Source organism: Tachypleus tridentatus, chromosome 13, assembly GCF_004210375.1.
Source record: "Tachypleus tridentatus isolate NWPU-2018 chromosome 13, ASM421037v1, whole genome shotgun sequence".
Lineage (NCBI taxonomy): Eukaryota > Metazoa > Arthropoda > Merostomata > Xiphosura > Limulidae > Tachypleus > Tachypleus tridentatus.
Genome location: NC_134837.1, coordinates 261,733,372 through 261,759,924, shown reverse-complemented (window position 1 = coordinate 261,759,924; position 26,553 = coordinate 261,733,372). Strand labels below are relative to the sequence as shown.

The 26,553-nt window shown below is 31.7% G+C and overlaps 2 protein-coding genes across 2 annotated transcripts; one reads left to right on the top strand and one right to left on the bottom strand.

The window, feature by feature from the left end:
• Positions 1-2,292: 2,292 nt before the first annotated feature.
• LOC143238339 (adult-specific rigid cuticular protein 15.7-like) lies at positions 2,293-4,432 on the bottom strand. Its single transcript, XM_076478486.1, has 3 exons — positions 3,678-4,432; positions 3,164-3,256; positions 2,293-2,906 (listed from the first exon to the last, which is right to left on the bottom strand). The coding sequence occupies exons 1-3, from the start codon at positions 3,687-3,689 to the stop codon at positions 2,802-2,804; spliced, it is 210 nt and encodes a 69-aa protein (XP_076334601.1). The 5' UTR covers positions 3,690-4,432; the 3' UTR covers positions 2,293-2,801.
• A 10,236-nt stretch (positions 4,433-14,668) lies between these two features.
• On the top strand, positions 14,669-25,756 carry LOC143236536 (growth factor receptor-bound protein 2-like). Its single transcript, XM_076474840.1, has 4 exons — positions 14,669-15,476; positions 19,063-19,160; positions 20,932-21,051; positions 25,516-25,756. The coding sequence occupies exons 1-4, from the start codon at positions 15,399-15,401 to the stop codon at positions 25,754-25,756; spliced, it is 537 nt and encodes a 178-aa protein (XP_076330955.1). The 5' UTR covers positions 14,669-15,398.
• The last annotated feature ends 797 nt before the right edge of the window (positions 25,757-26,553 follow it).

Here is a 26,553-nt window from a genome sequence, read left to right as displayed (position 1 = left end):
CCACCTTACAATAGAATAATCCGGTCCATAGAAAGTTGAATTAAGAGTAATATAAAACAATATAGTGACTAATTGTCGCAAATCGACTATCAAATTAAAACGTTAGAAATATTTTCGTATTTCCCAGTTATTGAATAAGTTGGAGGTTTGAGTTGAAAGTTCTCATCAGTCAACTTATAGTAAATAGTTAAATAACTTATCAAGTTTTAACTTATTTTTATTGTAAAACACATTGTTTGTATTTATGAAATAACACAGAAATTTATGGACACAACAAATCTTAGTCCCGAAAACAAGACCAATAGCTACTTATGCTGTTGATACAAATAGTCTGTTGTTACTAGAAAGTTGTACTAGTAATTTGGAGATTGGTCTAGTATTATCACTAGTTCAGGGAGACTAATATGTCGTTATAACAGTAGGGTTTGGGGTCAGGCGACTTTCATTGTATTATTCTATAGATATTAATCTGAAGTTAACTATATTTTCAGAATGTAAAAAGATGTAAGAAGGTATATTGAAATATCTGTAGTGAAATTCAGCGTAAGTGATTTTCATCACAAATATTAGACCTATTAGTTTTCAATAGTTCGCCAGCTTTCCTCGCTTAAACCGTAACCTGGAACTGAGTCACCTATAAATGATAACGATTTTGAAATCTCTTATTCCTAATGTAACTGATGGTTTCTGTCAAGTATAAACATTTCTTCCTAATCATTGGTCTATCGGTCAAAATACAGGTCTTATAATTAGGAATTGTAATGATAGGCCAATCGTTATCATGGTTAGAAGTTTACACGATAACCTGAGCCTAATTATGAATTAATTATTTTTATTATCTGATACCAGGTTATATCCTACCTAAATAATTTGCACATAGGTGGTAGCTTAGGCTAATGGTCATGACATCAAGTCAAAATAACATTAATGAAGGAGACGATCCTATATAGTTGTGACATGCAATATGTATCAATACTGTTTATAGTTCTGATGGGTCTAGTAAGTTATGCATCGTTGTGAATTTGCATGTTTTATTATAACGACTGTATTTTACGTTTATATACTGATATTTTGGGTCCATAGAATACACATTTGAAGACATGGGGTTGTTTTAATAAAGTAATTTGATGTGTATTTGATTCTTAATTCCATGTCGAATCAAAGCCAACGCTCGTGAACCAAATAATACAATATGCTATAAAGGTTATACTACTTGAAATCATTCTGTTGCATGACCTCCAAAACAGTGTTTACAGTATTGTGTTGGGCAATTCACGACATTAACACAGATTATTTATGTCGTGAAGATTAAATGTCAGAATAGATAATACTATTATTTTATTTTATCTCAAGAACATAGAGGGGGATTCCAGACGTGTAGTTTCCAGAGACTCTTGTTGATTGTTTGTTTTTTAATTTCGCTAGACGAGAGTTATCTACGTTAGCCGTCCCTAATTTAGTAGTGTAAGACTAGAGGGAAGGCAGCTAGTCATCCTCACCCACCACCACCTCTTGGGCTACTCTTTTACCAAAGAATAATGAGATTGACTGTAACATAATAACGCCCCCATTAGTGAAAGGGCGTGCATGTTTGGTGTGACGGGGATTCGAACCCGCGACCCTCAGATTAGGAGTCGAGCGCCCTAACTACTCGGCCATGATGAGCCGAATCGTGTTGAAGCGAACCAGTTGCACCCTACCTCAACTAAAGGCTCTAACTTCAAGCACTGTGTAAAACCGTACATAGTTTGTGAACTGAGCTATAAATGTAGGAAATCTTTTATACTCAAGTATGCGCATTAGTGAAACAAAATTGATGAGAATTTCATACTTTTCTCAGTTTCCAGTCTAGTTTTACTGATATTTCCAATCAGGTAGTTCGCTGAACATTGTTCAAATATTGTCTTAATGTATACGGGTTCTTTCCTGAAGAGCTAGGACTGAGAAAATTATTTTTTAAAATTTTATTCTGTGTTGGTACGAAACACACAGCTGATTTCTTGACGTGTTTAATGTGCTGATCAACAAGAAAAAGAAAATACAAAAGTTTTATATTTTTAAAAAAATAAATAAATATTAACGTTAACGTGCAATAAGTTGTATTAAATCGAGTCATTAGATGTAATTATTCAGCTGGTTTACAGCTCGACTTTCAATGGCACTTTTATTCTCGAAACTGCTATGTTGAAAAACATGCGAAAAGTATTTGATACTAGTTCTTCTGTACCAACCAAATAAGATTTATTACATAAATACAAAATATACAGGCAGTTGTGAGTGTATACAAAAAATTCCCCTCGGTGGACAGAACGATACAGTTCTGTCTCACACTATCATTTTCAGCATACTGCAATAAGTTAAGACTTTTGTGTAAATAAAGATACGATACTAATACTCGGGAAGAATTCGGGTTTAGATGGTCGAGAATTTGAAGCTTAGAATGTTAGTAGCTGAAACAGAATATTCTTTAAGATAATTCATGTGTGTATACATTGATATATCTTAATGAAAGGACTAAAATACACATGTGCATTTAATGATACTTCAAGAATCCAGCTCCATACACAGGAGCCCTATAGATACCAGCGGCGTGAACAGGGTTTCCATATGCATAGGCAGAGGCAGTAGCAACATGAGCCTTCACTACAGCAGGTCCGTGAGCGACAACACCTGGTTGGCTGGAGGCCACAATGGCTGCAGCAGGAGCATTAGCGGCGGTTCCTGGTTCGTTTGTCTTTATCACAGCACGGAAACGAGCACCATCAGCAACTTACTCAACTCTGCGGGCCCGACCGTCGATGTCAGTCAGACTGTTTGTTTCCGTATCCGTCTCCAGCCTCCCTACGGCCATTGGTGGCCCTGAGTGGGTCAACAATGTCGTAGATGAAGGCGTAGTTACCAAAGTCCTGTAATATTTTTAATTGTGTTTAAAAAATTTAGAAGCAATCGATAAACATTTGCCTTCATTAATTTTCATTCGAATCGAGTTAAATCAATTAGCTATCCTAAAATTTCATGTGTGCTTATACTAAACATTGGTGGGTAAATATGTTATGTAATTCAACTTATTACCTTTAGCTGAATTTCATTCGTTAAATATATTTTTATTACTCTTTATGGCAAAAAAATACGTCACTTTATAGGATAGTAAAATATTACTCACATCCTGGCGGCGAGAACTGACACTAGAACCGCCTGCTAAACCATGGTACAGACCACCACGAACGACAAATAGCAAGGCGAAAAAGGTGGCAATCTGAAAAATAATTCCATTAAAACATAAAAATATTACGTGAAAAGCTATATGTATTTACATACGTAATCTTATGAATAAATACAATAATGATAAACTGTTATCATCTGTTTTGTTTGCTTTAAAAGCAACTGTCTAGTCATACAAGAAAATGATCAAAAGATAAGCAAGCAATATTATTAAAAACTAAAAAATCAGAATTCCAAGTTTTATTATGTTTATTCTATTTATATTTTTATTCTTATCCTATGCCAGGTATAAAAAATATTCAACAATAAAGTTATGCGAGATACTGCGTGAACAATAATGTTATGTATATCCAGTGTTCAATATGAATAATACACCAAACTTAGCTAATACTTTAGTTTACGGGCTAGTAGTTTATAATATTAATAATTGTCAACGTGAAAATACAGTTCCTTACCTTAACGATCATGTTGTTACTGTCGTGTTTTGTGGACAACTTGGACTGTTCCTCAATTTTTTTTTATACCATGTGGTGGTGTTACCATGACCCAGTAAAATTAGTGATCGTGAGACATTCTGAATTTAAATAGTCAATCTAGAACACTGAGAAAAAAAGCAACACACACAAAGTCGAATGTGAAGCACTGTGTTGTTCATAACAAAAATCAAGGTTATTCCTTTCTTGGTGTGCACAGCAAGGGGTAAACATGTGTTCTGAAAACATCTGTGCACTATTTATTTTCTGTATAATTCTTGTAGGATTTAAAACCACGTGGAAATGAAAATAGGATTTCACAGTAGCTTGTTTTCTAGGTTTTGAATCAAAGCTACACGTGATCACATGCGATCACACGCACAAAGCCGTCCTGAGTTTCGAAGTCAAAAGGAAGCCAGTCATTCAACACCATCTAAAATCATTTCTTGAATTATTATTTACTGATTTAATAGCTGGATTTGACTGTCACTCTTATAATCTACCCACGATTCCAAAGTGCTAAAAATGCTTTAATCTTGCTGATAATTGCTTGCTGTTAAACACACAGCTACACACTGGGCTATCTATTTTATGTCCATCGTGAGCATCGAAACTAGATATTTAGTGCTATAAGGTCTTAGACGTGCTGCCAAGCCACCAAGGTCGGGAGGCAATTATTTAAATTAGCTGTGAACAACATTTTTGTTATCAATGAAAACGTACATGTCAGCTTCATGTTGTTATGGTAAATCACTGCAGTTTGTACACAATTTTTAATTACAATTTTGGTATTTATTTCAAGACCTTCTTGTATTCCAAGTGCTGCGCAGTTACATTATCGACATTCTGACAATAAAAAATGTCACCGGAGTTTTACTGAATCGTTTCACAATGTTCATTATGCCAGTTAAGTATCGGATCTCAGATTTTTTTTTATGGTGATAAGAAGGAATGCCAACAAAAATATAATTTTCAAAATAAGTTACAAAATAAAATTAAAAGTAACGTCAAATAATATAGAGGTCAAAAGAAAGTAAAGGTCAAATTATTTCAAACCTTTACATAATTTCCAGATTTTTCGAGAGCTAAACAAACAGGCGGTTGAGCTGAAACTCATGAGTAGGTGTCAACTAATAATAATAATATTTCATTTCATAAAATAACATAATTTATGTTGAAAAGAAATATAAATTCCGACAACGAGACCGGTAGATAATTTTGCTTAAACCAAAACAATTATTAAGGTATAAAGTACTTCAATTAAAAATATCTGTTATTATACTCGTGAAGGAAGTAACGTTAGTAAACATGTTTTGAATTTAAATTATTAATAGTTTCCTATCTCCAGTATAGTAAAGGTATAAGATAGTTTATACAAGAAGCCAAAATACAGAAGAGAATGAAAATGCTGCTGCTATAAACGAAAATTTTGCTGCTATTTGTGAGTGTGAATAAAGAACAATTTCTCAAGTTCCTAACATTAAAGGAAGAACGATACGGTTGTACTGATGATGTAGATGCTGAAAAAAACAAAAACAAAACTAGATTAACAGAAACTGTTTTAGCAAAACAACGAAATCTTTGAACAAAACGTTACAGATGTCCAATATTTGATTAAAAATATTCTGTAATAATTTCCATTTCATCAAAGCTAACCAAGCACCCGGGTGTTAATAAACATCATCACAGTAATTAAGTAGATTCTTTTTTTTTTGTCTCCAAATAATAGATCAGTTCCGATACTAATTCACTTAACACAATTATATTGCCGTTCTTGAAATAAATTCAGTTATACCAAATAGTTCTAATTGGATTACTGATTAACCACAATGTTACGCGTAAAACAACATTTGCGAGTTTTAAGTTATTGAAATTAATTACCTGAACGTACTTAAAAAAAAAAACAGACACTACAAAGAAACCATCCAGTCAGCAGTGCCCGCTACTAACAGTGTTTTGTATGTGTGTTTGAAAATAATAACTGTATTTACTCTCCCACAGTATGGAGCTTGTCTAGTGGAATTTTCAATCTTAGATCTTTCGATTTCACATCTCGTCACACTAACGTTTAGGCCATAACCGGCTCACATTGTATAACATAAACTATAAGGATATTTAAAATTATCTTACCGATTTTATATGACAGAGTTCTGTCCATCAAGTTCTTCTGCTTCGTAATACTGGAAATTTTACTTGTTGTTGGTTTCGTTACAAGTATCTCTGATGTTTCAACAAGGGAATATCCACCGTTGTACCAAAGGTTTCTTTTTATTTCCAGGAAGGTAACTATATATTCCTGTAGTTGACTGTTTTTCATGGTTAATATTGGCACACAGTCAACAGTGGCTGATCGAGTTAAGTTTCCAAACTGCAAAATATTTTTCATGTTTTCTATTTCTGTATAGTTGCCCTCTAATTCTTTACTGTAGTGAGAAATTGAGTGCGTTGCATAAAAAAGTTGAAAAGTGAGAATTTGATCTCTCACAACCGTATGATTCTTCGACTTGATGTATTTGAACTTTTGTTTCGAATGTTAATGTACTTTCGGGAAGTGAATAGTCACTGGTGCGAAACAAGTTTGTTTCAGAAAAGATCAACTTATATTTTTCATTTTTCTGTGGATGACCAACCGTGGTTATTTCGACTGGAAAATAACTTTTCACTGTCTTTTCATTAGAGTTTTTAAATTCTGCTACTTCCACTAGTTCTTCTGTCTCTTCACCTTCTACCTCTATACCGCAGATTTCCTTTTCTTCATCACTTCTAGTGCAGCTATAAAGTAAATTAGTAAAAGTATTTTGTTTGCTTGTTTGGAATTAAGCTCAAAGCTACACAATGGGTCACCTGTGTTGTACCCATCACGAGTTTCGTAACCCGTATTTTGGCGTTTTAAGCTTTTCGATTTACTACTGAGTCACTTGGGGCATGAGACTAATATTACGTATGTAAAAAATAATTTAGTAAAAATAAAAAATAGCTAAACAAAAGAAAAAAGATGGAATAAATATAAATGTAAATGCACATTTATTAATGTAAGTTGTTTAATACATGTAAATCTAATTTTGTCCACAATGCATATTGTTATTTTTTCCCCCTTTGACTTAAACATGTTGAAAATTAAAGAAGTGACTGCTTTTAATCACATATGTCCCCCTGTGGGACAGAGGTAAGTCTTTGGATCCACAACGGTGAGATCAGGGGTTCCATTACTCTCGGTGGATACAGCAGATAACCCGATGTCGATTTGTTATAAGAAAAACATGTACACACGCACACATAATCATGGGCCCAGAATGGCCAAGTGGTCAAGTGGCTACGGCACTCGACTTGTAATCTTAGAGTCGCGGGTTTCAATCCCCTCACACCACACATGCTAGCCCTTTTAGACGTAGGGGCGTTATAAGTGACGGCCAATCCCACTATTCATTAATAAAAGAGTAATCCTAACGTTGGCGATGGATGGTGATTGCTAGCTGCCTTCCCTCTATTCTTACACTGCTAAATTAGAGACGGCTAGCGCAGATAGCCCTCGTGTGGCTTTGCGCGAAATTAAAAACAAAACAAAAAATCACATAATAATGTATATAAATGGCCCGGCATGGCCAGATGGGTTACGGCGTTCCACTCGTAACCTGAAGGCTGCACTAAACATGCTCGCCCTTTCAGCCGTGGGGGGCGTTATTATGTAAAGGTCAATCCCACTATTCGTTGGTAAAAGAGTTGGCGGTGGGTGGTGATGACTATCTGGTTTCCCTTTGGTGTTACACTGCTAAATTAGGGACAGCTAGCGCAGATTGCCCTTGAGTTGCTTTGAGCGAAATTTAAAAAACAAACAAACAAAACAAATGTATAAAAATATGACAAAAACGAAAGTTAAATATATTAGTCTTGTTCAAAAAAATGTTGATTAGTTCATCTATTAATTCCTCATATTATTGCTTTCTTTAATATGTTAACAAAATTTTATAAAGTGTATTGGTCTGCTCCAAAGAAAGCTAGTACAGTATCACCATATTGACACAACAAACTTATAGACCCAGAAATTAGATAAACTGAGCACGGTAATTTCATTCGAAAAAGAAAATAAGAATATCCTAATGCTATTACTGATGTTTCCTTTAAGCTTGTATTAAACAAAATATGTAGAGGCGTAATAAGAAATGACTGTTGCATTTAATACAAAACACTGTTTCACGTAATTACAATAATAAAATCTTTTTTTTATAGTTATCATCGTCCACTGTTTTCTAATTACTCTTGCAGTAATATTTTGTATTAAATTATTCAACTATGCGATAAAGTTTGAATTGTGAAAATAAATGTTAATGTAGAATAATAATATCTGTAATAATAACAAGAAAGGCATAATTAAGCAACAGGGTTATCTCGCAAATGAAGGTTTAGGGAGTATCTACGCAATTTAGACCATATGAAAAAACCACATACCAAGATGGAATCAAACACCTAAACCATTTTTGAAGCTTTCTCCTCATACGTTTTCCTATTTTTCCCATATTTAAATAAAATTGGTAAACCCCTTACAAGTAATCGCCTTTCACAAGTTTTTTATTTTCAAGATTAAAATCAAAGTTCTGTTGTCATAGTAATACCGAATTGTTCTATTACAACAATACCTTACAGTGACGCTTAAACAAACCCAAACAATGCTATTTATTTAGTAACGGATAATCGAATGTACATATTTAAAAACTTTAAACGATACTTTCTTCTCGGTGTACGTCGTGCCAAACATGCTCGCCCTTTCAGCCGTGGGGACGTTATAAGTGACGGTCAATCCCACTATTCGCTGGTGAAAGAGTTGGCGGTGGGTGGCGATGACTAGCTGTCAATATTACATGAGAAACATTTAAAGATGACTATCAAATACCCTGACATAACTACAACAACACTTACAGTTCTATTTCAACCATGCGAGAAGTGTTTTGTGTTTGTTTGTTGTTAAGCGTAAGGCTACACAGTGTGCACACCTAGCGTATCGTAACCTGGGTTTTTGCACTATAAGCCATTAGTCTTATTATTCCGCCTTTGGGAGGGGTTATACGAGCAATATTTCACTTTTAACATTTTCTTTTAAAATCTCTATTTCGATTGTAGCGCCATCTGATTTCTTATTACTCTTTGGTAAATCGAACTTAATACTGGATGCAGTAAATATTTTCATGTAATTAATATTTAAATTTATAATTGTTCATCATAATTTCGTTTTTCTCCTAAAGTGAAGCTTCTGGTTCAGAAACTTGCGTGAATAAGTGAATAGCGAAACTTGACGGGATCCGAACCTGTAATTCTTCTATCATCCTAGTGAAGAATATACACGTAATCAAAACAAGATCAAAACTCGGTGGACAAAACATAGTTGGGCTAGCAGCCTCCAGGCAGTGGTTCCCAATCAGGGAACATTTGTTTTGGCAACCTTCACCTTTATTCTTAAATAAATAATTACTGTGAGGGGTGCGAGAACATATTAAATTTTTTTAGGGGTGCGGGGCATAAAAAAAAGGTTGGGAACCACTGCTCTAGAGGATAGCGTACCAGAATATAAACAGGAAGGGCCAAGGTTAGAGTTTGTGATTTTTTCTTAAATTCAGGTACATGAGTGATAACTATATTCTAGCATCACTGTAGCAGTAAAGACGTGTCACTGAACAGAGCAATGACAAGTGTTAAAAGTTATCAGGCAATTGCTTTAACTGTAGATACAGTTTAGTAAGTTAACATTAATTAACAGAAAGAGTACTTTCATTATCGATTACATTAAAAATAGTACAATGACAATACAATGCGACGTCATAAGTGTTAATGACGTTAGAAATAGTATAATAGAAGAGAATAGGATATTGTTAGTATCAGAGGAATCTGTACAATGATAGAAACAGAAAGTATGTTTACGTGAACTTATGAAACCAGGAAAAACTTTCAGTGGTTTTAGGGTTAAAAAGATTTTATATATCTTCGTTTTGTTTTAAATAATACAACTAGCCATTTAAGTGGTTGCGGTGCAGACCTGGCAGTCGTATTGTAAACAATATATACCCGCGTCTACCCTCAACTACACCACTATTAAATTCTGTTCTATAAAAAATATAAATATTTCATTTTTTTATAATAATGGAGGATGTATCTGTCCCATCTGATGACACATGTCAATCAAGAATGAAAATAGTTAAGTTAACTTCGTACACCAGTGTACGTTATGAATTGTAATCTTAAATTTTATATTCCACCAATAAAATTTGCAGGAAACGAAACATTAAAAAATATTTCAAAGGTAAGCTAGAGATGTTATAACCTTAATCGGTAAAAACTGATACCATAAATTATGTTTCGTTTTAACTGTGCCGTCTGAGCAGTTGATTATATTTTCAAACCCTGTTTGAGGCTTCATGGATGGATCTTTCTGCCGCCAGGGTATGAAAGCGTTGGATAAAATTTGCTTTTTTATTACTTCTAAAGATGCCTTTGTTTTGTAGTCAGGCCGTTAGATGGCAAGGTTGTATCTATTTGTTATGGCGTTTAAGCCTACTGATTCACCTGTTTAATATAAATTAAAGTAAAATTTATAATTATAGATATAAAGAAATAAATAACCGATGTTTAAATTTAAAAAAAAAAGATAAATAATGTTGTATTTTTAGCTTTTACCCTAAAAAACTGATTTGTAAATGACATAAATTAAATTTATAACAATTATAGTTCACTTCTTCGATCTGGTTCACACCATAATAGTAGTTATTTATAAAAATTAATAATGGTTCACACCATAATAGTAGTTATTCATTAAAATTAATAATGGTTCACACCATAATAGTAATTATTTATAAAAATTAATAATGGTTCACATTATAATAGTAGCTATTTATAAAAATTAATAATGGTTCACACCATAATAGTAGTTATTCATGGAAATTAATAATGGTTCACACCATAATGGTAGTTATTCATTAGTATTAATATTGGTTCACACCATAATAATAGTTATTCATGCAAATTATTAATGGTTCACACCATAATAGTACTAGTTCATGAAAATTGGTTATGGTTCACACCACAATAGTACTTGTTCATGGAAATTGGTAATGGTTCACACCATAATGATAGTTATTCATTAGTATTAATAATGGTTCACACCATAATAATAGTTATTCATGCAAATTATTAATTGTTCACACCATGAGAGTACCAGTTCATGAAAATTAGTTATGATTCACACCATAAAAGTACTTGTTCATGAAAATTGGTAATGATTCATACATAATAGTACTTGTTCATGAAAATTGGTAAAATTGCACCTTGATGAAGAAGTATCTGTTTTCGTCCCGTCAGCTCTGAATATCACAAAATAGGCAAATGTAGTGTGATGAGCATATTATAATATATTCTTTCTGCATCCCGTCAGAATAAATAAATCTAAATTTTTCATTCTATTAGAAATGGGTATACTAAAACTGCAACTAAACGTTCCAGAGTTTGTACGAGTCGATAAAAATGTTTAATATATTTAAATATTTCAACCAAATCAATTTAAATTTATTTGGAAATTGTCTGTTTCAGTTTAGAATTCTGAACATCCACGTCATTTCTTCACGAACCAGATATCGTTTAGAAATCAATATAAGTCAGGTCTGAAAGGAGTAACTTATTAAAAGTTGTCATTTACCAAATCTTCGAAAGCTAAAACACTGTGAACACTCAATCATTAGTAGAGTAAAAGTCAACAATGAAAACCTGTGCGTATGTGTGTGTTTTCTTTTAGCAAAGCCACAAAGGCTATCTGCTCAGCCCACCGAGGGGAACCTCATTAGTAGGGTAAAAGCCAACAATGAAACCCGCAACGCTGTCAACACTCAGTCATTAGTAGGTAAAAAGCCAATAATAAAACCTGCAACACTACCAACATTGAAAAGCCAACAATGAATCCTACAGTACTGCCAACACTCAATCATTACTAGGTAAAAGCCAACAATGAAACCTACAACATTAGTCATTAATAGGGTAAAGTCAACAATGAAAACCTACAACACTGTGAACACTTAGTCATTAGTTGGGTAAAAGCCAACAATGAAACCTACAATACTGCCATCACTAAGTAATTAGAAGATGAAACCAACAATCACACCTACAATACTGCCAACACTCAGTCATTAGTAGGTAAAAAGCCAATAATAAAACCTGCAACACTATCGGCACTCAGTCATTAATAGGTTAAAAACCAAGAAAATTTTGCAGGGAGAAAACATAGTGTTCACTATAGTTTGGAAAAATCCACATTAAAGTTTCAAGACACGATTTATCATATGGAAACAAAAACTATCAACGAAATTGAAGAAACAGGAAGCAAAAAATTCGATACACAACTCCAGGCATCAGTGTGAGCTTAAAAGACATCACGTACGATTCAGTAATATTACTATCACTCCAATTCTAAAATCCAACAAACTTTCAGGATGAAAATACAGAACTATTGAAACGAAATTTGATCTACATTAACGTAAATGTTACTGTACAAACCAAAACACATCCTTCTGGTTAAATTTTAAAATATCAACGTTCAAGATTTTTATTTTATACAGCGAGAGTTGACAATTATGTTTACACCAAAACTTCTCTAAGGTAGATTAGTTTCATATATTTGTGATGGTTATTTAGGTTTTGTGAGTATGTGTAAAAAGGTAAATCTTCTAACTTTTATTTTTGTATCTTAGCGTTCCAACGAAAGTGTAATTTAATTTAAACTTCAAATTGCCTAAAATTATTATTAATATTAATAAAAACTTCTGAATGAAAGTAAAGATAATGGTATAATAATAAATTAATCATACTATGTTTGCTATATCCAATACCAACAAAACCTCTTCCTCAATACTACAGCAATTCAGCCTGACTAATTTACGATAGGCATAATAATGGCTGAGAGGCTATTTAGAACAGCAAACTGTAAACTAGTGAAATGTAATTATTCAACAATTTATTTATATCACAACTTATCGAAATTAGGGTAGCGATTATTAGCCGCAGCATAGCCGCTTATAGAATGGCTGTGAGTTTTTTGTTGTTTTTTTTGTATGTGTTTTTATTTGTTTGTTTTAACTTTTAGCTCATAATTTCTTTTCTTGAGAGACATGAGATTTAATTACACCTGCAATTATTAAGGGTTCTCTCTTGATTAGTTGAACATAGTATGCTACTAGGGGCGTAGATTTTTTACACCCGACGGGGGGGGGATGATTTTTGCAACCACTTATGTGGACTGTTCAATTAGCAAATTGGTAATTTCTGATTACGTGAACCTGAAAGCTGTAAACATGCAGTCACAGAGTAATCTTATTGCCACGATACTTGCATGTATAATTATGCCTACTGACTGATAGTTACGAACTATCGCTTAGATTGAAAAGCTTAGAAGCACGCCCATATTAAAGATGTACATTTCGGCTTCTGAAAAAGCCTACATCTAGGCCTAATTATGCAATTCCATTGGTAAGAACGCGAGAATCACAAGAACAAAACACAATTTGTAGGCCTGTGATGCAATAAAACAATTCAACAGACCAAACTGTAGGGGGAAGATAATTGTATACACCATACCCCCCACCTAAAATGAAGGAGGGGAAGTATATCCCATCCCCCCCAGGATCTACGCTCCTGTATGCTACTAATTATTATATTCTGCTAATTATTTACTAACATTGGAGTATCATTGTTTTCTGACTGAGCTCTTTATTTATTATTATAGAGACCTGCTATTTTTTAATATATCTGTGAAAGTTACTATTGAAATGAGGTGATTAGCTGCTTACATTGATTTTTTTCCTTCTTTCTTTCTCTTCTTCTCTCACTCTAAATCCCTGTTGTTGTTTTTTCGGCTGCTCAAAAAAAACAAAACGCGATTCGCGTTTTTGAAATGAGAATAAATCAGTGCATGTGTATATTTAGGTGCCCTCAAAAGTTGTTCTTGTATTGCCATCTCGTGACAGAAAAGTTATCAAACTTTTTTTTAGCTATTTTGTAATCTATTTAAATTGTGTTTGATTTTATTAAAATTTTTATCCTTTATTTTCTAATGCACCAAAAACCACGTATTTACTTGAAAAACGTGTGCTTACTTGAAAAGTAAAAATAAATTAAAAATTTTACGTTGTTTCATCGTTAAGTAATTAATTCCTTATTTGAAAAAATGATAAAAACGTGTGTGTGTGTGAAGAGAAGATTTTTAAACCCTAGAAACACAATTGGGTTTACTTTAGGACTGAAAAATAAATATCAGTATCACAGCTGATTTTTCAGACATTGTGGTAAAGATTTAAACATTCTATTATACACTTCTTATGGTACCTTCCCATTAAATTTCGTTTTCACGGAATTTTTGCTTTAATTTCTTAGTTTTTGTCATTTTTACATTTCATAAGTTTTGCATGCAATTCAGTTTTAATTAATCAAAATTAATTCAGAACTTAATTCGTTTAAAACATTGACATATATAAATTAATTTTAAGGTATTAGCATGTTTGTTATTTTTTGTTTATAAAATTACTTTCGAGGTTTTAGTTTGGTTTTTATATGGTTCAGGAAATGCACTTATGTGATACCAACAAAAGTAAAACGTTTTATTCATTACTGGCTCAAATACCCATCCACTGGATGGAAGTTATGTAAATTCATGATTAATGAAAGGTTATCTTAGGACATGAAAAGTTGCTTCGCCTATATTTTATTCTAAAAACGTAAAATACTCACAAACTTCAAAACACAAAATAAGAAACTGCAATTTTGCATGGCCCCTAAAAGCCTTGATACCAAATTTGGTGAAAAGTCCATCCACAAGGGGCGAAGTAATGTTAAAAAACAATAGAAAATGCAAAATTGAACATGTGTACGTATCACTCCATGGACTTAATGAATCTCCATACCATGTAAAAAAAACACTGGCTATAATTAGAAGTAATATCAATATCGTGGAGTTTGCTGTGTGGGCAAAGATATATTTGTAACTGAAGGCCCCTAGATTAAGCAAATTTTGAATATTTTATGTTTCAGTAAATTCTACATAAGTAATATCAATAATAAAAATATAAAGTAGGTGGATTTTTTATAACAAATAAAATTGTTTAATAACTTTTGTCAAAACGCACACGCTAATAATTTTAACAAATTGGTTACTTATTAAACATAAATCTCAATCTTTTTGCAGTATGAACTACATACGACTCTACTGATACGTGATGTGAAAAAAAAGGAGATCAAACTAAATGAGCTCGAAGTACAATTAACATTGGGTGAAAATTGCTGGGTATACAGTGCTGCTACTTCAGTTAAACTAATAATATTAACTGACAGTACATGTTGACATTGTTCTCATAAACATCTTATTTTTAATCGTATTACTAATACTAATAAATTACTCTTTAGACTTTAGTTTGTACCATGTTTGACTAGTGTTAGTATGACTTAACGATAAGTTTTCTAGGCGTAGACCGTGCAGAAAGTAATACCACTAGTAGTAGTTATAGTTCACCATAAAAGTATAGCGTATAGGCCTAGTACTACTACTCGCAAGAAAAATTCTTTTAACTTTCGGTATTTGTACACTAACAAAATTGAAATTGTACTCACGATACAAAGTTATTTTAGAGGTATAGCATTTGCTTGAAAAGTGTATTTAATTCCGAAAAAACCTGCTGAAAAATGGAAGCCATTGCAAAATATGATTTTAATGCAACTGCCGATGACGAACTGAGCTTTAAGAAAGGACAGATATTAAAGGTAAGCTTTTACATTTTTCAATTTTGAAATTTAACTTTCTTATTAATGAAATATACCACTATAGACTAATATAGTATTAGTAGCACATCTTAGCACTTCAATAATATTGTGTGTGATGTTGCCTGTTGGTAACTCTGTAATAAATTAATTAATTTAATATAAAACTAAAATGTGACAGATTGATTTAATCATTCACAAAAATACTATTATTATAAATTAACAGTTACAAATGTTATAGTGTGTATCACGGACATTATGCCATCTATAAATCTGAAGTTTAATGTACAGTATAGGCCTAAAAAAACTGCATTTAATAAATATTTTTTACATGATGAGTAAAAATTATATTTTACTTTCACAGAAGTTTTGAAAACCATGATATAATAATAATAAGTAAATTGTATGCATTTATAAAGAAAAACTGTATATTGTAAAATAGAAGTGTTTAGTGGACATATAAGTGTATCTTTTAGTTTTGGTAGCATGAGTAAGTACTGAAGCAATAAAAATAATAATAATAAAAGGGAAGGACTTTCATTATAGCTACAAGAATCCCAAAATATATAACTAAAGATGTGAGCAATTATCACACAGAAATACACAGTAAACTTCTAGAGTAGTTGTTTTACATGCATGTGTCAAAGATGACATTGGATTGATGGTTTAGATACGAAGATAGTAAAGTGTTTTTGCCAAGACTGTTGTTAGTATTATAACTTAAAAAAAAATATTCTGTGCAAACAATTCATAAACAATTCAACATAATTTTACATTACATGTAAAGTTGTCCTTGTCAAAAATAGCTTTCTCTCTATCTTTTCACATGTTATTCCAGCTCAAAGTAATTTATATCATTTGTTTCCATCTGGTGTAAATCATGAGGACAAATCTCTGTACACATTTGTTAATTAATCTTGACTGAAAAATTTTATTGAACTTTCTATTATCGAGGTATAATGTTACACAGTCCACCAATCTTTTAATGTGTCAAAACATAACATGGATAACAAGGTTGTCCTTACACACTCACCCTAGATAAGAGTAAATATTTAAACCTACCCTTTATTTTTGAGGACGTCGTGGATACCCTTGTAATTTGGCTCTAAGAGGTTGGCCTCCAATTCTGCCAATAACAACTTGTACATGAAACATCCTGTTAGAAAAATAAAACTGATGTTTGAACCTGATTTCTCTAAATCTTAAACTTGTCCTCTCATCCTGTAATCGTCAGAATAAAGTAGAGAGAAACTGGAAACTTGTATCTTTTCAATCCTCCATATAATCATATAAACTTTATTAAAACCATCTCTCACCTTTCTTTTCTCAAAAAAAAAAAAAATTCTTATCCCACAAGTTAACTTTTCTATACCTACAGTAAATGTAGTAGCTCTCTAGTTAACTTTCTTTTGAATAATTTAATATTTTTAGGTAAAATCCTTTTTGTCATGCTATTGAATGTATCCCCATTTATATCATATGATCCAAATGCTGATAATATGAATGCATTACTTTGCACTTAAGGTACTTAAAGGGCAAAATTCAATCTTCTCAGAATGGATGAAAATGCCCCAAAAAGTTTAACATCACCATATTTACTCTAATGTACTAATTATGCTTTCTCAGTGTCTTTACATAAATAAGAGAAAGCTAAAATGATTTCCAGTCATATGTATTCTTCCCTTCTTGTGTAACCTGCATAGATTCAAACTCTCAACTATTCTTTTTTTTTGTTTTCTATTGTAACATGATGCAGTTCATCCCTCATATATAGTACCCCACCCTTCCTATCACTGTTCAGTAACTTAAAATTTAAAAATAGTTCTGATTATCAATTGCCCTTAACTCATCTGCTTTGTTTCTGTTACATCTAGCATTAGAAGGATAAGATCTAGGCCTATTTGTGATCTTACTGTGGTTATTTTTAAAGCTTACAGACATGTCTTTAAGGCTGTTATTTAGCTTTTTTTATGGTTTAACTCTTTATATTCAAACTTTGTTAATTTTTTTATTGTCAGTTTCCTAAGCCTCTCGCCATTATGCATGTTTAATTTGAATATTTTAAATTTATTTGAGAGTTTTTCAGATATCTTATTTATATCCTGCTTATTTGGAGCTGATATAATTCACTAGTCAAACTAGATCACTTGTTGCTGCAAGCATGTCTCTGATAATCTTGCATCTAAGTCTGGGTTCTTTTAAATAATCAACATTCCTTGTTGTATTTTGTACTTTAGAATCTAACATTTCTAGTTTTAGACTTTATATGCTCTCTATCCCTACAAACAACTTTGTATGTAGTAAGAGTCCCCCCCCTTCCATGCAGATCTCCTGAGTGTGTTATAACTCAGTCCAAACAGCCAAAATTTAAAATATATTAGAAACTGTTACTTACTTACAGAACCTGTCCATATATCCATGATATTTTTTTATTCTTAAACAGTTGTAAACTCAACTTTCCTTCTTTCCTCCCCCCTTCCTATAGCAGCTTTCACCCTAACCCTATTTCCTGTCTGGTTTCCTTTATCTTTTCCTAATCTGTTATTTTCCTCTATTAGCACAAGCTTCCATAAACTTCTGGCTTATTTTCAAGTAAGGAGGTATTGTAAGTGTAGTGTACCTATTAATATTTCTGTGTAAATTATCAAGAGTAAAAAATTAGAAAACATATTTGTCAGTTTGGAGTTTACACTGGTTACTTATGTTAAAATTCAATCCTCGGGTTATCATGTAAGAGTTAGCCACCTATAGCTGATCTACAAGTGTTGGTAGAGTTGTGTGTTATTTTGTGGTGACAGTTGACGTATTTTACTTTCTTTATGTAACTCTATACACTCTGATTTAAAATACTGTGTTATAGTGATTTAAATATTTAAGTTATGGTCAAATATAGGATTTCAGAAATGTTCTCTGCATATAGTTTCAAATTAATATTCTATCTCTATATCCTAATACTGCTATGAACCCTAATTTTACTTTATAAACTTGTAAACATAAATTTAAAACAAATATGTAAAGATATTTTCATGCAAATACACTCTTAGTAAACCTGTGTTTTGAACAAATGTATAATATGTTACCAACACTTGTAGGGTTAAAACAACATATATTATTATTATATTACTTTTTCTATGTTATTCTACACTCACTAAATGTTTTGCCAGTGTTGGAATGTTTTCTGCTATCTTTATTTGACTTGTCGTTTTGAAATGTAAGAAGTTTAGTCCTGTACAAACTCGGTGAACTTTGACCTGTTTTTATTCATAGTGTAAAAGCTGTTAAACTACAGTCTACCAATAATTTGTGTCTTCATGTTTTGCTTTGGAACATATTTCTAAACTATCCACTACAAAATGGGTTTTAGTATGTTTACAAAGTCTAAATTTCTTACTGATTCTTTGGGATAGAAAACATAGCTTGAGTTACAACTAGTAGGTAAACTGAAAACCACATTATCTTGTATACACTGTACATGTCTATCATTAGTGTACACATAAAAGTCCAGTAACATGGTAACTATAAAATCACATTAAACATGTTATATTTTAGACTTATAATAAAATTTATATATGCAATTAACATTTATCAGGTATTAAATGTTGAAGATGATATGAACTGGTATAGAGCAGAGTTAGATGGAAGAGAAGGACTCATCCCAAGTAATTATATTGAAATGAAGAAACATGAGTAAGTACATCCTCTCTCATTTAGTGAGAGCTGCTTCTAGGTTAAATGCTTTTATTCAGTTAGAGTACTTTCCTTGTAGTCAACAAAATTATTGTTAGCATGGACACTTTTTTGTTCTAAGTAATTTTTGAAAAGCTCACTTAACACAGTATAGTGGATATATTTTTATTTGTTTAGCTTAGTGATTGTAACCTTTAACCTGAGTTGACATTAAACCTCTCCTATTACTTTGGTTAAAGATATTCAAAGTATCAAATATTGTGGACATACAAAAGCTTTCTAATAATGCAAATAAAGTCTAGAGTATATTAATCTATAATAATTATGAAAACAAATTCCTCAAACTCTGATAGTGTCTTTCCTACTTGTGGCTCAATGTAAGTATAGGAAAGTCTTCAAAGAAATTTGTGTTTACATGGACTGATACCAGCTTACAATATGTAGAAAATCATTTGGTGGTTATATTCAACTTTTTTGGGGGGGTACAATGATGAAATTATTACACATTGAATATAGACATGTATGTTGGTGCATATGGATACAAATGTTAAATATGTGTTGCCTAATCAACACACTTAACCAAATCAAACAATGATGCAACAGTCTGACACTCAGTCTTCTTCACACTGTTTTATTGTATCTAATATGAAAGGAAAATATATGAATATTTAATGTTGGAAAGGGTCATTACGTACTTTTCCAAAAGATGAGCAGTTGTTGGTGACATCACATTACCTATGAAACATGAGATAATGTCAGTAGGTAGTTCTCGATATGTTCCGGAACTTTATATCAGCTGTGGTCCTCACATGACCTGTTAAGTTTTATATTCAAAACTGTTTTAATGTAACTTACTTAACTCTCTCTATATATAAGAAATTGTTTCTTTCTGTAGTTTTGTTTGTAAGGTGATAGAAAAATGTGGAAGAAGGAAGAACATTTAAAATAGCTCCTTGTTACCCACTTGAAATATTAAAAAAATTATTATTGGATAATAAAAGAATATAAAAACCTTCTAATCAAAACAAATTGACTGCATAGATTAGGACTTAAAAAAGTAGTAACTTATGAAATAATATAGGAACTTTTGTGATCCAATTTAATTAGAAGTATCAATATCACAAAATTAATCGGACACAAAACATTGTAACATTTAGAATCTACCTATTCATCAGTTTCGTATCCCTGCACTTACCAATTTCTTAGGCTAAAATTCTGATTATATCTCATTAGTTATAACACACACACACACACACACACATATATATATATATATATATATATATAAATTGTTTTATGCTATTAATTAAACTATCCTAAAAAAATGTGCATAAAACCCAGTTCTTTGCTTTATGTAATGTTACTAATGTCTAATCTCTTGAAGTTTGACACCACTATATGTACAACTTGTGTGAAAGCTGTGTTCTTTTTGGCAAATTTTTGTAGATAGATATATTTGGCAATGTAAAGAAACCTTTATGTGTTGATAAAGGAATATTATTAATGCATTCAGGTATTACATGTATTTTCTTAAAGGTACACTGGACTATCAAATATTGGTGTCAGAAATAGCAATGCTGTTGTAAGAATATTGTATACACACACCAGGTTACTAACATAAAACATTAATATACAACATTTCTTCAAAAATTGTGAAATTCCTGAAGATTGACTCTCAATTTAATTTCCTCATTAGGAAAACGTGCGTGTGTGTGTGTGTGTGTTGTTAGAATAATTTGATCTGTGCAGAAACTTGTTTGATGTGTTTCAGTTGGTACTATGGTAGAATTACAAGAGCAGATGCAGAGAAGCTACTTATGAACAAGCATGAGGGAGCATTTCTTATCAGAGTGAGTGAAAGTTCCCCTGGAGATTTCTCGCTTTCTGTTAAGTAAGTCAAATTCCATGTTTTAATCATACAGTATTAGCGTGGTTTTGTGAATAACAGCTAGACGATTAGATACTGTGTGTCAGGAGATGTGTTTCAGAACATAAAATACTTTATATGTTATGAAATGTGTAAACACTTTATTGAGGACTGATAAAATTAGGAACTTGTTTAGGTTCTTAGTTAGAAGATGATGTTAGATAACTGAGAAAATTCAAAACTTGTTTAGGTTCTTATTTAGAAGATGATGTTAGATAACTGAGAAAATTCAAAACTTGTTTAGGTTCTTATTTAGAAGATGATGTTAGATAACTGAGAAAATTAGAAACTTGTTTAGGTTCTTAGTTAGAAGCTGATGTTAGATAACTGAGAAAATTAGAAACTTGTTTAGGTTCTTAGTTAGAAGCTGATGTTAGATAACTGAGAAAATTAGAAACTTGTTTAGGTTCTTAGTTAGGAGATGATGTTAGATAACTGAGAAAATTAGAAACTTGTTTAGGTTCTTAGTTAGGAGATGATGTTAGATAACTGAGGAAATTAGAAACTTGTTTAGGTTCTTATTTAGAAGATGATGTTAGATAACTGAGAAAATTAGAAACTTGTTTAGGTTCTTAGTTAGGAGATGATGTTAGATAACTGAGAAAATTAGAAACTTGTTTAGGTTCTTAGTTAGAAGCTGATGTTAGATAACTGAGAAAATTAGAAACTTGTTTAGGTTCTTAGTTAGAAGCTGATGTTAGATAACTGAGAAAATTAGAAACTTGTTTAGGTTCTTAGTTAGGAGATGATGTTAGATAACTGAGAAAATTAGAAACTTGTTTAGGTTCTTAGTTAGAAGCTGATGTTAGATAACTGAGAAAATTAGAAACTTGTTTAGGTTCTTAGTTAGAGATGATGTTAGATAACTGAGAAAATTAGAAACTTGTTTAGGTTCTTAGTTAGGAGATGATGTTAGATAACTGAGAAAATTAGAAACTTGTTTAGATTCTTAGTTAGGAGATGATGTTAGATAACTGAGAAAATTAGGAACTTCTTTAGGTTCTTAGTTAGAAGATGATGTTAGATAACTGAGAAAATTAGAAACTTGTTTAGGTTCTTAGTTAGAAGATGATGTTGGATAACTGAGAAAATTAGAAACTTGTTTAGGTTCTTAGTTAGAAGATGATGCTGGATAACTGAGAAAATTAGAAACTTGTTTAGGTTCTTAGTTAGAAGATGATGCTGTATAACTGAGAAAATTAGAAACTTGTTTAGGTTTTAGTTAGAAGATGATGTTAGATAACTGAGGAAATTAGAAACTTGTTTAGGTTCTTAGTTAGAAGATGATGTTGGATAACTGAGAAAATTAGAAACTTGTTTAGGTTTTTAGGTAGAAGATGATGTTAGATAACTGAGGAAATTAGAAACTTGTTTAGGTTCTTAGTTAGAAGATGATGTTGGATAACTGAGAAAATTAGAAACTTGTTTAGGTTCTTAGTTAGAGATGATGCTGGATAAATGAGAAAATTAGAAACTTGTTTAGGTTTTAGTTAGAAGATGATGTTGATAACTGAGAAAATTAGAAACTTGTTTAGGTTTTAGTTGGAAGATGATGCTGGATAACTGAGAAAATTAGAAACTTGTTTAGGTTCTTAGTTAGGAGATGATGTTAGATAACTGAGAAAATTAGAAACTTGTTTAGGTTCTTAGTTAGGAGATGATGTTAGATAACTGAGAAAATTAGAAACTTGTTTAGATTCTTAGTTAGGAGATGATGCTGGATAACTGAGAAAATTAGGAACTTCTTTAGGTTCTTAGTTAGAAGATGATGCTAGATAACTGAGAAAATTAGAAACTTGTTTAGGTTCTTAGTTAGAAGATGATGCTGGATAACTGAAAAAATTAGAAACTTGTTTAGGTTCTTAGTTAGAAGATGATGCTGGATAACTGAGAAAATTAGAAACTTGTTTAGGTTCTTAGTTGGAAGATGATGTTGGATAACTGAGAAAATTAGAAACTTGTTTAGGTTTTTAGTTAGAAGATGATATTGGATAACTGAGAAAATTAGAAACTTGTTTAGGTTCTTAGTTAGAAGATGATGTTAGATAACTGAGAAAAATTAGAAACTTGTTTAGGTTCTTAGTTAGAAGATGATGTTTGATAACTGAGAAAATTAGAAACTTGTTTAGGTTTTTAGGTAGAAGCTGATGTTAGATAACTGAGAAAATTAGAAACTTGTTTAGGTTCTTAGTTAGGAGATGATGTTAGATAACTGAGAAAATTAGAAACTTGTTTAGGTTCTTAGTTAGGAGATGATGTTAGATAACTGAGAAAATTAGAAACTTGTTTAGATTCTTAGTTAGGAGATGATGTTAGATAACTGAGAAAATTAGGAACTTCTTTAGGTTCTTAGTTAGAAGATGATGTTAGATAACTGAGAAAATTAGAAACTTGTTTAGGTTCTTAGTTAGAAGATGATGTTGGATAACTGAGAAAATTAGAAACTTGTTTAGGTTCTTAGTTAGAAGATGATGCTGGATAACTGAGAAAATTAGAAACTTGTTTAGGTTCTTAGTTAGAAGATGATGCTGTATAACTGAGAAAATTAGAAACTTGTTTAGGTTTTTAGTTAGAAGATGATGTTAGATAACTGAGGAAATTAGAAACTTGTTTAGGTTCTTAGTTAGAAGATGATGTTGGATAACTGAGAAAATTAGAAACTTGTTTAGGTTTTTAGGTAGAAGATGATGTTAGATAACTGAGGAAATTAGAAACTTGTTTAGGTTCTTAGTTAGAAGATGATGTTGGATAACTGAGAAAATTAGAAACTTGTTTAGGTTCTTAGTTAGGAGATGATGCTGGATAAATGAGAAAATTAGAAACTTGTTTAGGTTTTTAGTTAGAAGATGATGTTGGATAACTGAGAAAATTAGAAACTTGTTTAGGTTTTTAGTTGGAAGATGATGCTGGATAACTGAGAAAATTAGAAACTTGTTTAGGTTCTTAGTTAGGAGATGATGTTAGATAACTGAGAAAATTAGAAACTTGTTTAGGTTCTTAGTTAGGAGATGATGTTAGATAACTGAGAAAATTAGAAACTTGTTTAGATTCTTAGTTAGGAGATGATGCTGGATAACTGAGAAAATTAGGAACTTCTTTAGGTTCTTAGTTAGAAGATGATGCTAGATAACTGAGAAAATTAGAAACTTGTTTAGGTTCTTAGTTAGAAGATGATGCTGGATAACTGAAAAAATTAGAAACTTGTTTAGGTTCTTAGTTAGAAGATGATGCTGGATAACTGAGAAAATTAGAAACTTGTTTAGGTTCTTAGTTGGAAGATGATGTTGGATAACTGAGAAAATTAGAAACTTGTTTAGGTTTTTAGTTAGAAGATGATATTGGATAACTGAGAAAATTAGAAACTTGTTTAGGTTCTTAGTTAGAAGATGATGTTAGATAACTGAGAAAAATTAGAAACTTGTTTAGGTTCTTAGTTAGAAGATGATGTTTGATAACTGAGAAAATTAGAAACTTGTTTAGGTTTTTAGGTAGAAGATGATGTTAGATAACAGTCTTCCATGAGTTTTGTAAGATTCTATCTGACACATATAACAGGATAATTAGGAGCATGACAAGTTGCACCATGATATCATGACTTGGATTAAGGTTAAGTTAACTTGTAACATGAGCTAATAAAAGAGAATCATGGGCTTGTTTGGGTCTTCCATTGTGTCAGGAGATGGATTAAAGTTGTTTTGAAAACAGGGCTTGTGTGTGAGTAAAACAAATGTGGAAACATTCTGTTAATATTTTCCTGACTTACAATCACTGATATTAAATAATTTTGACTTTCAGAAACAGTTTCTGACATCTTATAGTTATGGAATATTAATCACATTTTCATGTTGTTACAGGTTTCACACAACACTGTGTTTGATATATTTTCATGTGAAATAGTTTAGGATTGAAGAAGTGTACCTGTAGGTGTCTGTTAGATTAAAACAAGGGGGTGTAGTTTGAAAATAATTTTTTGATAAAATCTAAAATGTGCTGACATTGTAAGATAAGATTCACATGAGAACAGTTCATTAATTCAATATAACTCACTAACACTAACCACCCAACTTTAATCATATCTTTCACCATCTGATGGGAGTAGAAATATGAATAGCCTCATTATGTGACTTCACCTGTTGGTTTCAGAAAACTTGCAAGTTTATAGTGCATAGAAAATTAAAATAACTGAATGAAATGTTTGTTTTCTACAACACATCACACAAATAAGAAACACTCTTCACATAGATAACATGTGATGGGTAATATAGATCATGAATGTTTAGCAGTATTGTCATGTAACATAGTTATAGTTTGGTAAGTCATCGAAAATACTATTTAATTTCGTGTTCTTTCTTATTGTACTTGTTTTGTGTCTGGATTCATAGTTGGTTTATAATGTTACTTATTATTATATGCCACATTTGTTAAAAGATGTCCAAATGGTGTACAACATTTCAAAGTGCTCCGGGATATGCAAGGCAAGTTCTTCCTGTGGGTTGTCAAGTTTAGTTCACTGAATGAACTTGTAGAGTATCACCGGTCAGCCTCGGTGAGCCGATCCCAGGAAATTACACTTGTGGATATGCAACCTGAACAGGTTTGTGAAAAAATATTTCTGTTGGTCAATTTCAACAAAAAACAATGGAATTCAGTAGATGTATCAGTTTCCTGAATGTTTGCTTTTCTCGGCTTGAATGTGTGACATGAAATTAAATCTAAGTAATTACATAACTTTGATAAAACAGTTCTGCTATTACTGTTTATCCTTATGTAAGTTTTTCAGTTATCACTACATCATTATTTCTTCCAAGAATTGTATCAAGTGTAGTGCTCTCACACTGATTGCTGACACACAGGTAGTGATTGATAGGTTAACACTGGTTCATAATTATTCAATCATGTATGTGGGTGGTCTTAATGTATAATACGTAGTTAACAAAAATGTATATAATATCACATCATATTATTTTGTAAGTCATTAGATAAATTATAATTTTTCAGGAAGAGCAGGGCACATAACATATCTATGTGATTACTGCTCAGAATAGCCCTGTTTCCTCAACAAGTAGTTTAAAGAAATCAACTAATTTTGTGAAAGACAAACTGTTTTAGTATGATATTAAGGAACCCTAATTACAATTAATTTAAAGTTCCTGTCATACAATAGGACCATTGTTAATCCATGTTAACAAAGAAGTTTTACAAATGATGTATTAGGTTGAGGAATAATTCGTGAGCGTTTTTAAATAAGTTCATTCAAGCATTACATGCAAGACTATACAATACTTCAATGCATGAACACATTACACCCAAAACATTTATTATGATACTGTATTTCATGTAATACCTAGGTATATAGTATGCATTGTTTTAAACGAAATTGCAAGAAATTAAATGCGAAAAGCAGATGGTGTCGAAAATGCTCGATTTTGCCCACTTGACATTCCATTTAATGAGCTGAAAATGAAA

What these genes read in the sequence shown, in the direction of transcription:
- LOC143236536 (XM_076474840.1), top strand. Translation starts at nt 15,399, where the DNA reads ATGGAAGCCATTGCAAAATATGATTTTAATGCAACTGCCGATGACGAA. An exon ending in AGAAAGGACAGATATTAAAG is followed by an intron (nt 15,477 to 19,062) that starts GTAAGCTTTTAC and finishes AACATTTATCAG; the next exon opens with GTATTAAATGTTGAAGATGA. An exon ending in GATTTCTCGCTTTCTGTTAA is followed by an intron (nt 21,052 to 25,515) that starts GTAAGTCAAATT and finishes ATTTGTTAAAAG; the next exon opens with ATGTCCAAATGGTGTACAAC.
- LOC143238339 (XM_076478486.1), bottom strand. An exon ending in TCAGTTCTCGCCGCCAGGAT is followed by an intron (nt 2,907 to 3,163) that starts GTGAGTAATATT and finishes AAAATATTACAG; the next exon opens with GACTTTGGTAACTACGCCTT.